Here is a 16,872-nt window from a genome sequence, read left to right on the forward strand (position 1 = left end):
AAGGGGGAAATGGCTTTTCTTTCCCTGAACATATATCTACTGCCTTATGCACTGCCCTTCTCTCTACTGGGAACATTTTGAAACTTTCCAAGCATCAGAAGTTAATACTTTATTAATGCTATCCTTTATCCTGTGTACCCATAATGTTATAAAACCTTTCCAGACACAGGATCCATACTTAGCTCAAATATTGATATTTCAACCTACTTCTTATTTTTTGTTTTTTACCTTTCATATATGAAAGACTGCCCTGGTGAGCTGTCTTTGGTCTGGTTGTGACCCATGACTGAATCATGATCCACCAGGTGAAGACCAGTGGTTAAAAAATGTCAACTCTCAGTTTAATAACAAATGCTGATGGAGGATATCCAAAATGCTTTGAAGGCCAAAGGCATTTGAAGGTATTCACTGTTTATTTTAAATGTATATTTCTATATGTATTGAATGAGCAGCTGTCTCTTCTTAAATGAGAAAATGAACTTGAATTCAGCTTGTTAAATATACTGGGAAAATTAAACAAAATGAAAACAAAAAATTAAATACGCAAAAACAGCAATTAATACATCTGCATTTATTCGTTTGGGCATCCATTTTAAGCACACACAACATGCAGTCCCACAAATCATATTGGTTTGATCACCTCCATATAATCTTGGAGTACATCTGAATGAATATGTGTTTACTTATGATTAGACATGGTGTTGGATGCAATCCTATATATACTTACCTTCACAAGTCCTAGTGAACTCTGATGTTAGTGGGACTTAAATTAGAAGCAGCAGTATATTATATTGTTATGGAGATTTGCAGAAGAACAGTTTTCCATCATCCTTCTGCAGCTGTTTTGGAGGGTCAGGGAGATTCCCTGAACAATGTATTGCTAAAGTGGCAGGGGAAATCACAAAAGTGTAACTTGAATCCTGAGTTAAATGAATTTAAGTAAGTTAGCATAGTAACTTTCTCCAATTAGTCCAATTGAATTAAGACAATATGGAGACTTCGGCGTAAATTCAAAGTACAAGAATTAGTTATTAACTGGACTGTGTCATCTTAGCTGCATTCTCCAGAAAGATCAAAAGTTGCCCCTCATTTTTAGTGCCTCTTCCCAATGCATGCATCAGGAAATTCTTATATTCATTACTTTAAAAAGTACTCATTCAGAATCAAATCCATCATTTCACTGTACTTAGGCAACATTTTTATCTTTTCAAATGATACTGGGAAAATTTCGTCGTCTTGCTGGAAAACTTCTGTGTGACCATAATTTCTGAATTATTAATGCAGCTTTTCTAAAACATGTATTTCAGATGGTCTGTGGGAGATGTATGCTATACTATTAAGAAGTCAGACCCCAATGTGTGCCAAGATTATGCATGATCAGCCAGCCATTTGATGATGAGATTAAACCAGCAAGATACAGAAGAAGAAATGGCAGATCGATAGGGGATTTCCATAGTTTGCAATGCATTTATACAAACTCCCCCCCCCCCAACCAAACGATTCCTCAGTTAAAGGGGATAGAATGTAAGCATGTTAAAAGAGTGCCCGCATGGCTGCAATTTAGTTTTGATGTAATTTTAAAAGGGAGTAAGATTTGTAAGGTTTTAAAAGTAACTGCTTGTGATTTTTTTTATTTTTATTTTTTGCATTTTAGAATGTGTTAATGACTGAAATACCTGAATACTATTGACTGCTTATGTCCTTTCTTTAGAAAAGAAAGCTGGTTATGTCCTTTCTTTAGAAAATCCCATTCTCAGTGTCATTGAATACTTGTTTCAGGATATGGAAGATGAAAATGACACTGTAGTGACTGAATTTGTCCTCATCGGCTATTCTGGTCGACCCAAGACAAGGATGGGATTAATAGCATTCCTGACAGCTGTCTACTCCATAACCATTGCGGGAAATGTTCTTATTATTTTGGGTACCATTGCTGATCCTCGACTCCACAACCCCATGTACTTTTTCCTTGGTAATCTGTCTTTCCTTGACATTGGATATTCAACAACTTCCATCCCACAGGCCATTGCAAATCTCCTGGTGGACAAACCCACCATGTCCTTTGTGATGTGTTACTTGCAAATGAGCAGTGGCGTCTGGTTAGGAACAACTGAATGCTTCCTGTTGGCTGTTATGGCTTATGACAGGCTTATAGCCATTTCCAGCCCACTACATTACATGCTGATTATGAACAAGAGATTGTGCATTCAGTTAGCAGCTGGGACATGGTCAAGTGCCTTTTTTTTAGGGGTTATTCCCATTTATGCCATGCCAGCTCGCTTTTGTGGGAGAAATGTGATCAATCATTTCACATGTGAACTCATAGCTGTTATGAAGCTTGTTTGCTCAGATACCTCCATGAGCCAACTGCTTATGTTCTTCTCTGGATCCCTCACATTGCTTGTTCCTTTTGCCTTTATCCTTTTCTCATATTTACGCATTCTTGTGGCAGTTCTGAGAATCCATTCATCAGGTGGGAGACTGAAGGCTTTTTCCACATGTGCCTCCCATTTGACTGTGGTAACCATTTTCTATGGCACTGCTATATTTTCATATATCCGACCTCAAACTAAAACCACACATGAACTGGATAAGGCGATTTCTCTCTTCTATGGAACTGTGACTCCCATGTTAAACCCACTAATCTACACACTCAGAAATCAAGAAGTAAAAGGAGCCTTAAGAAGACTTATTGTAAGGTAAAGGAATTATTTAAAAGAATCAAACAAATGGAATCAACAATGAAAAAAACAAGGAAGTTGTGGAAAGATATAGTCCTTCCTATTGAGAAATGGTTGATAAAGTTATTGGACTTAGCTCAGATAACAAACTTATCATGTTTAATCAGGAAAAATCATTATAGACTTTTATAATGGATTGGAAACTTCTTATGAACATTTTGCATGAAAGAGAAGATGAACTTTTAGTAACTGGATTTGAAGATTGAAAAAAAAATACTGTTTTATAGAAAATAAAATAGTTTGATGTCTATTTGAGTGAATACTTTGAACAACTAGTTATATTTAGCTTACAGAGAATCAAAAGTCTTTTCAACTTTTACTTCTAATCCCCCCTTTTACTCCCCCTTATATTTTTCCTTTCTTTTCCTTTCTTCCATCGTCCTATCCTCCTTCCTTCTCTTTGCTCCTGATTCTTTTTAGACTAATTCCCCCACCCCCCTTTATTCTGGTTTATTTTGAAAAGATACTTTGTGCTGGGTATAAACTTTTTCATATCTTTTGATGAGTATCAGTAAAAATAAAATGTAAAAACAAAAACGAATACACAAGCAGGTTCCAATACTCATACACAGTCAGTTTAAAAAAGTAAGGATGTAACAAAGTGAGCAACAGTGTAAATTGGTAAATGACAATAAAGAAGGCCTTGTCTATTAATCCCAGTAAATTCATTTATCTTGATCTTGGGCCTATGAGTACATTTATCTGAGTACACTTATCTGTTGGCATATTGGCCTTCCTCAACTAGTAGATGGCTTTTAAAGTTCAATAGCAGCACTATAAATTGTGCCTAGATACGCCCAGTAAACCAAGCGCCATATTTAACATTGTCACTATTATCTATGACACAGTAGCCCTTTGGAGGTTTATGCAACTTGGTTGTGGGAAATAACAGGGTCATGCCTTCAGACCCTGAGCCGCTGTCCCTGCCCTCTAGTGTCCAACTCTTGGACTATGACTAGGGAAAGGAATTCAGCCCAAGGGTCCATATAACTCAGCATCCTGCTGTCACAGTGGCCAGCCATATGCTCATGGGAAATCCCCAAGCAGAACCTGGGCACAAGTGTACTCTCTCCTCCTGCATTTTCCAGCAACTGGTATTCCGAAGCCTCTAACCATGGAGAGTCTACATGTGTTTGGGACTCTCACCATGCCACACCCCATAATGATCTTTCTCCTCAAGTGCATGAATGTATTCTTCAACTGCTAGCTTTGATGGAAGAAAGAGCTATGAACGTATAAGCCTTTGATTTTTTTCATGGCAGAAACACAGCCTATAGGAGAAAGGCTGTATTTTGTATGTTGTTCCCCACACTTTTTGCCTCTGAGCTCAACTGCTTTTAGCTTTGCTCTCACCACCAGTAGTATGTGATCCACCCCACCCCCCCAGAAAGCTGTTCAAGTAAGAATGTGAATCTTCTGGTGGACAAACCCACCATTTGCAGTGTGTTACTTGCATATGAACGGTGGTGTCTGGTTAGGTATGACTGAATGCTTCCTCTTGGCCATTGTGGTTTATGACCAGCATATAGCCATTTCCAGTCCACTGCACTACATGCAAATCATGAGCAAGATGTATTATATTCAGTTAGCTGCTGGAACATGGAGCAGTGGTGTATTTTTAGGGATAGTCCCAATGTATGCAATGCCAACTCACTTTTGCAGAAACAACATAATTAACCATGTGACATGTGAAGTGAAAGCAGTTCTGAAGCTTACCTGACCAGATACCTCTTTGAACTAACTGCTAATGTTCTTAACTGGGATTCTCACATTTCTTGGCCCCTTTGCCTTCATCCTTTTCTCATACTTGTGCATTATAATGGTCATGCTAATAATTCATTCATCAGGTGGCAGGTAGAAGGCTTTCTCAAGCTGGCTTTTCCCACCTGACTGTGGTAAGCATTTTTTTCGGCACTGCTATATTTCCATTCCTCAAACCTCAAAGTAAAGACACACGAGAGCTTGATAAAACCATTTCTTTTTTCTGTGGGGTACTGACACCCATGTTAAACCCCCTCATCTACACACTCAGAAATCAGGAAGTAAAAGGAGCATGAAGAAGACGTGTGGGAAGGGGAAAGGCACCACATTTAAAGTGGATGAATGATTCTACAACTATTGAAAAATCTATTTTAGGCAGGGAGCAAGGTTTTATCTGCACCTGTTGTGTTAATATTGCTAATAAAAGATTCTTGCAAATCTAGCTGACATGTCAAAGGTAAACATTTTTAGGAATAAGTATGTCCATGTCAGCTTTCCAGGATTTCAGGCAGGGAAATTTGCAACCCTATCTGGAGTTGTTGGGCAACTTTTCATTTAAAATGTACTCAACTGCTGTGTTATGGACCACCCCCACATAAAACGCACCAGATTCCTTTCTTTTTCTTTACAATATGAGCAGGTACAGATTCAATTCTGCATTGCAAGAGAGTGCTTTTGAGGCTGCAGAATCAATGAGTCTCCTGGGACTATGTACCCAAGGGAATGCAGAATAAGGATGTGTATTTAAAATATAAACTAACTAAGGAAAAAGCCTGAGAGAAGGGCTCTTTCCCCCCAGATATGAACAAAACATATACCCACTACCTTCTGCACTGTCCGTCTCTCTACTTAGAACATTTTGAAACTCTCCAAGGATCAGAAATTGATACTTTATTAAGGCAATCCTTTATCCCATAATGTTATAAAACCTTTTCAGACTCAGGATCCACTTTATCTCAAATATTAATTTTTCAGCCAGCTTCTTCTTTTTTTTTACCTTCCATATCTGAAAGACTCCTTTGGAAGACCATCTTGTGTTTGGCTGTGACCCATGAGTGGATCATGATCCACCAGGTGAAGACCAGTGGTTAAAAAATGTCAATTCTAATTTTAGTAAGAAATGCTGATGAAGGACATCAAAAATGTTTTGAAGGTCAAAGGCATTTGAAGGTATTCACTGTCTATTTTAAAAGTATATTTCTATATGTATTGAATGAGCAGCCATCTCTTTTTAAATGACAAAATGAACTTGAATAATTTATTCATCTTGTTAAATTTTTTGGGAAGCATAAACAAAAGAAAAGAAAAATTCCAAAACAATTAATTCACTCAGATTTATTGGATTGGGGATCCATTGTAAGCACACACAAAATGCAGTGACACAAATCGTATTTGTTTGATAACCTCCAAATAAACTTAGAGTATATCTGATTGAATTCAATATGTCTTTACTTAAGATTAGACATGTTGTTGGATGCAATCCTATATGAACTTACCTTCACAAGTCCCAGTGATCTCTGATGTTAGTGGGATTGTGATTTGTTTAGCATGTTAGAGTGTGTTAATGACTGAAATACCTGAATACTATTACTAGCAAGCTGGTTATGTCCTTTCTTTAGAAAATCCCATTCTCAGTGTCATTGAATATTTGATTCAGGATATGGAAGATGAAAATGAGACTGCAGTGACTGAATTTGTCCTCATCGGCTATTCTGGTCGACCAAAGACAAGAATGGGATTAATTGCTTTCCTGACAGTTGTCTACTCCATAACCATTGCAGGAAATGTTCTTATCATTTTGGGCACCATTGCTGATCCTCGACTCCACAACCCCATGTACTTTTTCCTTGGTAATCTGTCCTTCCTTGATATTGGATATTCAACATCTTCCATCCCACAGGCCATTGCAAATCTTCTGGTGGACAAACCTACCATGTCCTTTACGATGTGTTATTTGCAAATGAACAGTGGTGTCTGGTTAGGAACGACTGAATGCTTCCTGTTGGCTGTCATGGCTTATGACAGGCTTATAGCCATTTCCAGCCCACTACATTACATGTTAATCATGAACAAGAGATTGTGCATTCAGTTAGCAGCTGGGACGTGGTCAAGTGCCTTTTTTTTAGGGGTTATTCCCAATTATGCCCTGCAAGCTCGCTTTTGTGGGAGAAATGTGATCAATCATTTCACATGTGAACTCATAGCTGTTATGAAGCTTGCATGCTCAGATACCTCCATGAGGCAACTGCTTATGTTCTTCATTGGATCCCTCACATTGCTTACTCCCTTTGCCTTTATCATTTTCTCATATTTATGCATTATTGTGGCAGTTCTGAGAATCCATTCATCAGGTAGGAGACTGAAGGCTTTTTCCACATGTGCGTCCCATTTGACTGTGGTAACCATTTTCTTTGGAACTGCTATATTTTCATATATCCGACCTCAAACTAAAACCACAAATGAACTGGATAAGGCGATTTCTCTCTTCTATGGAACTGTGACTCCCATGTTAAACCCACTAATCTACACACTCAGAAATCAAGAAGTAAAAGGAGCCTTAAGAAGACTTATTGTAAGGTAAAGAAATTATTTAAAAGAAACAAACAAATGGAATCAACAATGGAAAAAGAAGCAAGTTATGGAAAGATATATTCCCTCTTTTTGAGGAATGGTTTCTTTTTAGATTAGGATTTTTTTGTTCTGGTTTATTTTTTAAAAAAATACTTTGTGCTGGGTATAAACTTTTGTATATCTTTTTAATGAGTTTAAGTAAAATTTAAATGTAAAACAAAAACAAACCCACAAGCAAGTTCATGTACTCATACACAGTCAGTTTAAAAAGTAAGGCTGTATCAAGTTAAAATGAGCAACAATGTGAATTGGTCTCCCAGGTTCAACACTCTTAACTATACCATGTTTAGTCAAAGTTTCTCCAAAATGAGTTGACAATAAAGCAGGCCCTGTCTCTTAATCCCAGTAAATTCATTTATCTTGATCTTGGGTCTATCAGCAGGATCTCTTATGCTGATTCTTAAGACCTGAGTACATTTATCTGTTAGCATATTGGCCTTCCTCAATCTGTAGATGGCTTTCAAAGTTCAATAGCAGCACTTTCAATTGTGCCTAGATATGCCCAGTAAACCAAGGGTCGTATTTAACATTGTCACTATTATCTATGACACAGTAGCCCTTTGGAGGTTTTATGAAACTCGGTTGTGGGAAATAACAGGGCCATGCCTTCAGACCCTGAGCCGCTGTCCCTGTCTTCTGCTGTCCAACTCTTGGACTATGACTAGGGAAAGGAACTCAGCCCAAGGGTCCATATAACTCAGCATCCTGCTGTCACAGTGGCCAGCCATATCCTCATGGGAAATCCCCAAGCAGAACATGGGCACAAGTGTACTCTCTCCTCCTGCATTTTCCAGCAACTGGTATTCTGAAGCCTCTAACCATGGAGAGTCTACATGTGTACAGAGGTGTGGAACCTCAGATCCAGGGGGTGTATGCAGTACTCATGCTTGCTCTGTCTGGTGTTTGGGACTCTCACCATGCCTCACTCTGTTGCCTTTGAGAATGACCTTTCTCCTCAAGTGCATGAATGTATTCTTGAACTGCTTGCTTTGATGGAAGAAAGAGGTATGCATGTATAAGCCTTATTTTTCATGGCAGGAATGCAGTTTTTAGGAGAAAAGCAATTTTCCTCGCACTGTTTGCCTCTGAGCCCAACTGCTTTTACCTTTGCTCTCACCACCAGTAATATGTAACACACATCCCCCCGAAAGCTGTTCTAGTAAGAATGTGGATCTCAGACTTAAAAAGCTTCCCCACCTCATCTCCTTTACACACATTTCTCTAAATCGTGGACAGTGAGGGTGCGGGGTTTGTGAGGCCATAAGGGGTAATGAGGATTCCTCTTCATGCTTGGCCACTTAGAACTGGAGCAACTGGTCTTTGTAGGTTTAATGTCTCCTTGATGAATGATTTGATCTTTCTTTTTCTGCTATAATTTGTCCATCCTTCCTCCTGGTTAGCTTCTTAGTCAAACACTTAAATACAAGGTTTGAAAAGTTCCCTTGTCCTTGTTTCTAGCCCATCAGGCACCTCTTGTTCAATTTTGGCAATCGTCCAGTCCGAGAAGTCTGTCCGGCTTAATTGTTTAGATTTTGTTTTTGATCTGGTTAAGCAACTTGGCTCGGAGGGCTCTCGCTACCGCTTTTTTTTCTTAGCCATCAATCCAAAGCAATCCTCCTTCGTCAAACTTAATTAAAATCTGGCACCGCACTAGTAAGGAGTCCAGCAGTTACTTGTCTTTCACCAGATTAAGGCAGAGGAACACAGCTGAATCACTCTTCTGATAGGCACACATGTTGAGAACGATAGGAAGAGTCCTGGTTTGATTGATCTTGCAGCTAACAGCCTCCTGAATAGCAAGGCTAATAGCCTTGGCTTGTTTCAGGGCTCTCCCCAAGGATGGTCAGTTAAGTGAGTGGGTTTGGGGATGAAAGGTGGGGTGGTGATTTTGGAGTTGCTGAAATTCTGTTCAGTATTGAAAACATCTCAACTGTGTGAGATAACTATATTTGGGGGTGTGCTGTGGGAAAGGTCAAATATAATTTGTATATAAAGATTAAGCCTTCCAATCATATGCTAGCAGCAGTGATTACAACATATCCCTGTGTATATGATGGCACAATACATGCTTAGAGGCTTGCTATCCTCTGTCAAATCGGATCCACTTGACTGAGGGTACACGTTGCGATCGGATCTCTGAGCACGCCCCACTATCTGGTGCAGGCAGGGTAAGGCAGGTTCCGCTCCGGTTGGTCATTTTGCAGTCACTTGGACCCTAAAGCCAATCACTTGTCTTGGGGGGTGGCTGTGAAACAATATAAGCCCTGTGCGATGTTTGCTGGACCTCTTTTGCCTTGCAGAGTGGAACACCCACCCACCCTTTCCTTTGTGCATCTGGCCTTGCTATGCACTTTGTTGGTCACCTGTTTTGCAATGGGGGCCTGGTAGGAATTTTTCAATCTGGCAGATTGACAGAGCCATTTCATTTCCACCTACCGCATAGTAATCGCCACAACTTTGTAAGGTTTAGCAGTTAGGCATTGGAACAGCAATGTGTGGGGGAAGGGAGGTGTGGCCATCACATACCCCTCCAAGGTCAAGGGTATTCCATTAAAGGAATCCAGGGGTCGGTCTGGATCTTGTCCGAAACTCCGTGGTAGGGGCTTGGGCCATGCCAGGACCCCATGGGGACACTGGGGGTGAGCTCAAGTTGGTTGTCACTGGCAGTGCTCCCTCTGGCGATGTTTCGCCCTTAACAGACTCCTTGCGATGCGAGCGGGAGTCTGATATAGTCTGTGGGATTCCAATGCCTAAGCCAATACCACTCAAATTCTGTATTTAATAATGTTAATTGCCCAAAAACTTAAAGTAAAATCCTGTGTCACTGTGTCTCATTTGGGGGGGGGGGCTGCTCAAAGTGCAACTGCCTCCTTTCCTAAAGTTTTCCTCCTTGCCTCCCCACAACTATTGAATAAATGGGACCTGGCAGAAATCAGCAAGAGGGAAAGCTGAAAATGATCAAATCTCAATCAGACTTTGAAGAGGGCTTTGTTTCAGCTTGAGAAAGATATATGAACTGCAGAAGGCTATTTCTGATGTACACTTCCTTGAATACATTTAAAGAAGAAAATAACCTTAATATATTTTCCCACTAAAGCAACAACTACATTATGAAGAAATTCTTAAGTTTCTTGGAATGCTACATTTTCCCTGATGGGATTCAAAGTTAAGACCTAATTAGTGCTGTTAGGCTCCAGTGGGAAAATGTCTTTCTGCAGGAAATTAACAGTACTCTGCTTCATAGTTTCTTACTTTGACTTGGAAGAATATCAGGGTACATGATGGGACCTAACAGATGTTCAAATCTCAAAAAAGGCAAATTGGGAATACGTGAGCAGTAAACTCATGCCACTGTTATTGAGGTTCTCATCCAATTTTTTTAAATAAAAAATATATATTCATAGATCTATACTTGTATTTGTTTCAAGTCTGGGTTATAAATAATGCTGACACTAATACTCCTATTAATGATGCAAGAATTTTAGAAAGGTGAAATACTCATTGTGGAAGAAGATTTTGATAAGACAAGGCATATTAACCCATCATATAAGTGTTTTGTCAAAAAAGAAAAAGTCAGTCGACCCACCTCCTGTTAGTTACCCGAATCTGAATAAGCTCCCCATAGTGTTACTTGCCTAATTCAATTTTGTTTACAACAATTATACTTTTGCATCAATAGGAAGAGGAGAGAAATTTAATTTTGTTTGTATTTAAATGAGAAGCTGCCTAATTAACACCTCTTGAACCAAAACACAAACCAATGCGCAACTAGCCCTTAAAATTCAAATGTATCTGAATATTGTGACATAGGTCTCAAAGCAAACAAAGTACACTTATTAAACTGAGCATAAAACTGCATATATTAATACAAAATGCACTACATTTGCAAAATTGCGTGCAAAAATGTGTTCCATAGTGAAAACTGCATAGCAAATTAATTTATTAGGAGAAATTTGCACTAAACGTTAATGAAAAATTGTACTTATGTTTAAGGAGATATCACTGGGTTAAAGCTGACCAAAAGTCCAGAGGTAGCATGATTATCAATTTACGATGGGGTGGAAGGTTCACAGGCTATGAAGGACTTGCTCACAAATTTATTGACCGCTGTATGAATTATGATAGCTGGGAAGTACCAAGCAGAATATAAAATTGAAGAATGGCATAAAGAGGTGTGGGATATAGGTATTAATGATAAATTAGCATGTGCCATTAAGGTAAGATGAGGAATATGCAGGAGAAATGATTTTGAGGAGATATGGGAAGTGTTTGTAGAATTTGTACTGTTAAAATCATTAGAAGAAGTGTTGAAATTTTTGGAGGTTGGATAGTTAGAATGGAATGGTCTCAGTGGCAGAGTTCACATTTTTATTCTTATTTATTTATGATTGTAGCTTTGGTAGAATGAAATAATAATAATAATAAAAAGAAAGCAAATACAAAGAAGCTCACTAAATAAAATTCTACATATGTACACATCTATTTTTAAAAAATGCTAATGAATTTTCATGGACTGAAAACAGATCACCCACTGCCAGATGACGCCGCACCCAAGGAAAGCACAACATCAAGACTGCCAGAGACAGATCTAATCATTTTTTACTCTGATCCCCTGAAAGCCACAAACAACTGGACACTACTGCTGACGGCTGACAATCTGGACAAGTCTGTAAAACAACCCCAGAAAGAACAACATTTCAGACACCTCAAGAATGGCTGTGTTATAACTGAGACAGAGGAAGAGCTGACTACAATCTGCCCTTCACAATGAAGCCAAATTGCCAATGGCGAGAGTAGCCTAAATATTATCTCATGGAACATAGCGGGTTGTGCCAACAAAGTAGGGAATGAGTCATTTCATGAGTACATAACGAGTTTCGATGTGATAAGGTTGCAGGAAACCTGGGCAACTGACTTATTATAAATAATAAAGAAAACAACAGAAAGTGATGTAGAAATGCAGAGACCTGAACTTAAGATAGGAAAAAAATGAGTGGAGAAAATCACAGCTACAGATTTGTCCATCCCTTACCCCTGTCAATATGGTCAATGGTCAGTGATGATAGTAGTTGTAGTCCACAACATCTGGAGGCCACCATGTTGGCTACCCCTACACTAGATGAACATATGGAGAATGAAAGGACCTGGCAGTATTATAACAGGAGATACAGAGGTTTCTCCATCCCTGTTCAGCAACTACATTATAGCCTGTTTTACAAGCTGGCTGCATCTGAGGGAAATGGCAGACATTAAAGTACACTCCGTCAATTCAGCTGAAACCAACTGTTTGCCTCCTTTCCTTGGCTTCAATTGACAATCATTCCACCTAGCTGCATCTGAAAGAGAGGAGAGGTCCACCCAACAGCTTGGTTTTGACCAAGGGCCATTTCATTCCTCCTTTCCTGTTCCTGTGTGCAGATATTTTGAAACCAGAGGGAGGGGAAAGGATAAAAAAGAGAGAGAAAGAAGTCCGTCTGCTTAGCTGGAATCAGTAACTGCCATTTTAGGTCCTTTTCTCCAATATTTATCTGCCCTGTGCCAATTACAGTAGGGCCAGTTGTGAATACAATTTAACCTTTGGTATCTGAATTTGCTCATTTTTCTCTCATCTATTGTGTCTGATTAACCTTTTTCTGATTACAATTAATTAGCCTAAGTTAATGATGTCCATTGACTTCAATGGGTCTTCTCTAAGTTGGTCTAGCATTGGATACAACTAAATGCAACCAAATACAAAGGGACTAGGAAATAGGGACATAAGTGGAAAGCAAATACATTTGGGCTTTATGGTTAAGCCTACAGGCTGGTATTTTGTAATTTAACTTCTTTACAACATTTAGAAAATTGTAGTCACTTTAATCAACACCATTTCAACTATTTATAAGCTAATGCAGAAATTCTAATCGTACAACAGTGCATTTTGTATTAAGTTGGTTTGTATTGTGCATGTACATGACTTGCTTAGATTTAATCTCCAACGGTAGATTTAAACACTGTTAGGAATTACTTGCTTTGACATGAAAGAAGCTACTTTTAAAACAATAAATTTATCTTTAGCATATCAGTTATATTTTCAAGGAGCCTTTATTTCCATTTTAACACAACATATTCAGATTTACTAGTTTCAAATGAATTCAGTAGCTGTTAAGGTTGTGATAATAACAGAAGCAATAACATCAAGAGGCACAGAAAATATTTCAATCCTCAATATGATCAAGGTATCTTTTTCATGAATCCACTTTCTTTCCCACAAGTCTTCTGAAGGCCCCTATAACTTCCTGATTTCTGAGAGTGTAGATTAATGGGTTTAACATGGGAGTCATAACTCCATAGAAAATAGAAATTATCTTGTCTACATCCTTTGTGGTCTTAGTTTGGGGGCGGAGATATGAGAACATGAAGGTGCCATAGAATATGGATACTACAGTCAAGTGGGAAGCACATGTGGAGAAAGCCTTCATCCTGCCCCCTGCTGAGTGGATTCTTAGAATTGCCACAATTATGCGCAAATACGAGAAAAGGATAAAGCTAAAGGGACCAAGCAAAGTGACACTCCCAGTGAAGAACATAACCAGCTGGCTCAAGGATGTATCTGAGCAAACCAGCTTCATAACTGCTTTGACTTCACATGTCAAATAATCAATCATATTTTTCCCACAAAAGTGAGCTGGTATGGCATAAATGGGAATAACGCCTAAAAATAAGCCAATTGACCATGTCCCAGCTGCTAACTGAATGCATAATCTCTTGTTCATGATTAGCATGTAATGCAGTGGGCTGGAAATGGCTATAAGCCTGTCATAAGCCATGACAGCCAACAGGAAGCATTCGGTCACTGCTAAGTAGGCACCACCACTCATTTGGAAGTAACACATGGCAAAGGACGTGGTGGGTTTGTCCACCAGAAGGTTTGCAATGGACTGTGGGATTGAAGAAGATGCATAGCAAATGTCAAGGAAGGATAAGTTACTGAGGAAAAAATACATGGGATTGTGAAGCCGAGGATCAGTTGTGGTCACCAAGATTATAATAAAATTTCCCACTACAGTGATAGCATATACAACAATCAGGAAAACAATGAGTCCCATCCTTGTCTTTGGCCGACCAGAATAGCCAATGAGGATAAACTCAGTCAATTCAGTCTCATTTTCTTCTCTCATATCCTGATTCAAATATTATCTGCAATGATATACAAAAAAGAAAGAAAGAGAAAGGGACCTCATTTTGTAATATTTGCATGGTATTTTGCTAGAAGGTTTGGGAAGGTATGGTACTGTAATAATGAGAACATATTAATGATTAGTTTCAAAAATCTATTAAAGCTTCTGTTTTGTTTATTATGAGCTATTAGCAAATCTAAGGAAATGATTTGCACACTGCTTGCTTTGGAGCAATTCAAACCCTTTGACGTTTTCTGTGTTGAAAATTCTTGCACTGAGCATGGGGTGGGGTGAGCCTAGAGGATCCCTTTTGGCAAGAAATAGATGAGCAAAAATTAAATAAACAATGAAATCAGAATAGCTTCCACTATGATCAATTACAAGAATAAAACTCAGAAACTTAGACTTTGAAATTATCTCTCTAATTGAGCAACATCAATTTCACACATAATTTAAGAAATTTGTGTCCTACATTGAAATACCTGTGAAACAATTTACATAAAAATCCAACTTTTTAATATTATGAAGTTTAATCCAGCAGCATTATATCCTGCTGTATTTTTACAAATATGTTTCAAGATCCAATATTTTGCAGAAATATTGACTTAAAATTGAATATTTTATAGTTATATTAGCATTACAAACAAATTTATTTATTTCGTCACTTTTGACACAGCTTTTTAGTGCATAACACATATGCTCATTTTCATGGATAAAACATTTAGAGAAGCAAGGGTGACATTTTCTCCTTTCTGAATTTCAAAATAAATGCAATTGTTTCTTGAAAGCTCCTGTATTCTTGACCATCCTTCTGATTCAGCATACTGAGAAAAATACAGGGTTGCAAAAGATATAGCTAAGTAGAAGAAGCTGTAGTGCTTCTTTTCCCCCCGACCCCACACACATTATGCATTCTTCTAAGCAATACAAATGATCCAGATTGGAGGAAAAGTCAGAGTTCCAGATCAAAATTCCCCAAATGCCTTTTTAATTGCTATAAGGTGGGCTAATGACAATGAAACTAACATGGCAAAGTATATAAACAACTAATACCTTTAAGTGCTTTGGTTTTTCCACACTTCCTGAATGTCCTTTGTCAGCATTTGGTATTAAACTGAGATGGAGGATTCTTCAAACTGTACTGGAATTCTAGTGAGCCTTCAGTGTATGAGATGAGAAAGACCGAAATCGTTTCAGTGGATAATAAAAAGCAAGTTGTCAGTTCACTATTCAAAAAAATAAAAATATGGAATATGAAGAAGGATTCATGTTACACGAATCTCTGAAAAATAACGCACTAAAACAGCACAGGATAGCATCTTTATGTATGCAACGCTCTAGATATAGTAGAAACATTTCAGGAGGCATAGATTGCTATTTCGTTCCCATGAAAACTTGGAACTGAAAGAGAAGTCTAAGTGTTTTAGTTAGCTCAATTAGATGGGCAATATTTTAAAACCACTTTCTCCATAATTCCCAGTGGCGGCATAATCCCGGGAGCATCAGTGATTCAGCACTCCTAGGGATGCCACATAATAAGAAAAACATAAGATATAGCATAATATACACATCATAATAATAAAATAATCATAATAACAGCCCCCTTCCCATTTAACAGGCCATAGATTATTTAAAGTATGGGGGTTAATAGAAATGCTTTTGCCTGTTGCCTAAAGACATGTAATGATGGCTCCATGTGAGTCTCTCTGGGGGAACATTCCACAGATGGGGAGCCAACACAGAAAAGGCCCATTCTTGTGTTGTCATCCTCAGAACCTCTCGATGAGCGGGGACATAGAGAAGAGCCTCAGATGACAAGTATAGGATCTAGGTCAGTTTGTATGGGGAGAAGCGTTCCTTAAGATACTGAAGTCCTGAGCCATGTAAGACATATTACCTCAGCATTGGTCTCTGAATTGGGCCCAATTATTAATTAGACTGTGTGATCCTTGCTGCATTCTCCAGAAGGATCCAGTGTTGCCCTTCATTTTTAGTGCCTCTTCCCAGCGCATCCATTAGCAAATTCTTATACTGATTAATAAAAAAGCATTCATTCATTCAGGATCAGTTCCATCATTTCACTGTAGTTAGATGGCGTTTTTATCTTTTCAAATGATACTGGGGAAATTTCTTTGTTTTGCTTGAAAACTTGTGTGTGACCATCACTGTTTGCCTCCTATCCTTAGTTTCAATTGACAATCATTCCACCTAGCTGCATCTGAAAGAGAGGAGAAAATTATGTTTAGCATATCAGTTAGATTTTCAAGGAGCCTTTATTTCCATCTTAACACATCACATTCAGCTTTCCTAGTTTCAAATGTATTCAGTAGCTGTTAAGGTTCTGATAAAAATAGAAGCAGTAACAGCAAGGGGCACAGAAAATATTTCAGTCCTCAATATGATCAAGGTATCTTTTTCATGAATCCACTTTCCTCCACACGTCTTCTCAAGGCCCCCATAACTTCCTGATTTCTGAGAGTGTAGATTAATGGGTTTAACATGGGAGTCATTACTCCATAGAAAATAGAAATTATCTTGTCTACATCCTTTGTGGTCTTAGGTTGGGGGTGGAGATATAA

General features: G+C 38.4%; 3 protein-coding genes across 3 annotated transcripts; 2 read left to right on the forward strand and 1 right to left on the reverse strand.

The window, feature by feature from the left end:
* Positions 1-1,782: 1,782 nt before the first annotated feature.
* Positions 1,783-2,703, forward strand: LOC309355560 (olfactory receptor 13H1-like; the record flags this gene model as incomplete). The annotated part of the gene is made up of 1 exon (XM_081886505.1): positions 1,783-2,703. One exon carries the CDS (start codon positions 1,783-1,785, stop codon positions 2,701-2,703), a length of 921 nt encoding a protein of 306 aa, XP_081742631.1.
* Positions 2,704-6,162: 3,459 nt separating this feature from the next.
* On the forward strand, positions 6,163-7,083 carry LOC309355561 (olfactory receptor 13H1-like; the record flags this gene model as incomplete). Its single annotated transcript, XM_081886506.1, has 1 exon — positions 6,163-7,083. The coding sequence occupies one exon, from the start codon at positions 6,163-6,165 to the stop codon at positions 7,081-7,083; it is 921 nt and encodes a 306-aa protein (XP_081742632.1).
* A 6,220-nt stretch (positions 7,084-13,303) lies between these two features.
* Positions 13,304-15,505, reverse strand: LOC309355543 (olfactory receptor 13H1-like). The gene is made up of 2 exons (XM_081886485.1): positions 15,347-15,505; positions 13,304-14,312 (listed from the first exon to the last, which is right to left on the reverse strand). Exon 2 carries the CDS (start codon positions 14,291-14,293, stop codon positions 13,361-13,363), a length of 933 nt encoding a protein of 310 aa, XP_081742611.1. The 5' UTR covers positions 14,294-14,312; positions 15,347-15,505; the 3' UTR covers positions 13,304-13,360.
* Positions 15,506-16,872: the final 1,367 nt, after the last annotated feature.

Source organism: Podarcis melisellensis (genome assembly GCF_964234715.1).
Source record: "Podarcis melisellensis genome assembly, chromosome: 13".
Classification (NCBI taxonomy): Eukaryota; Metazoa; Chordata; class Lepidosauria; order Squamata; family Lacertidae; genus Podarcis; species Podarcis melisellensis.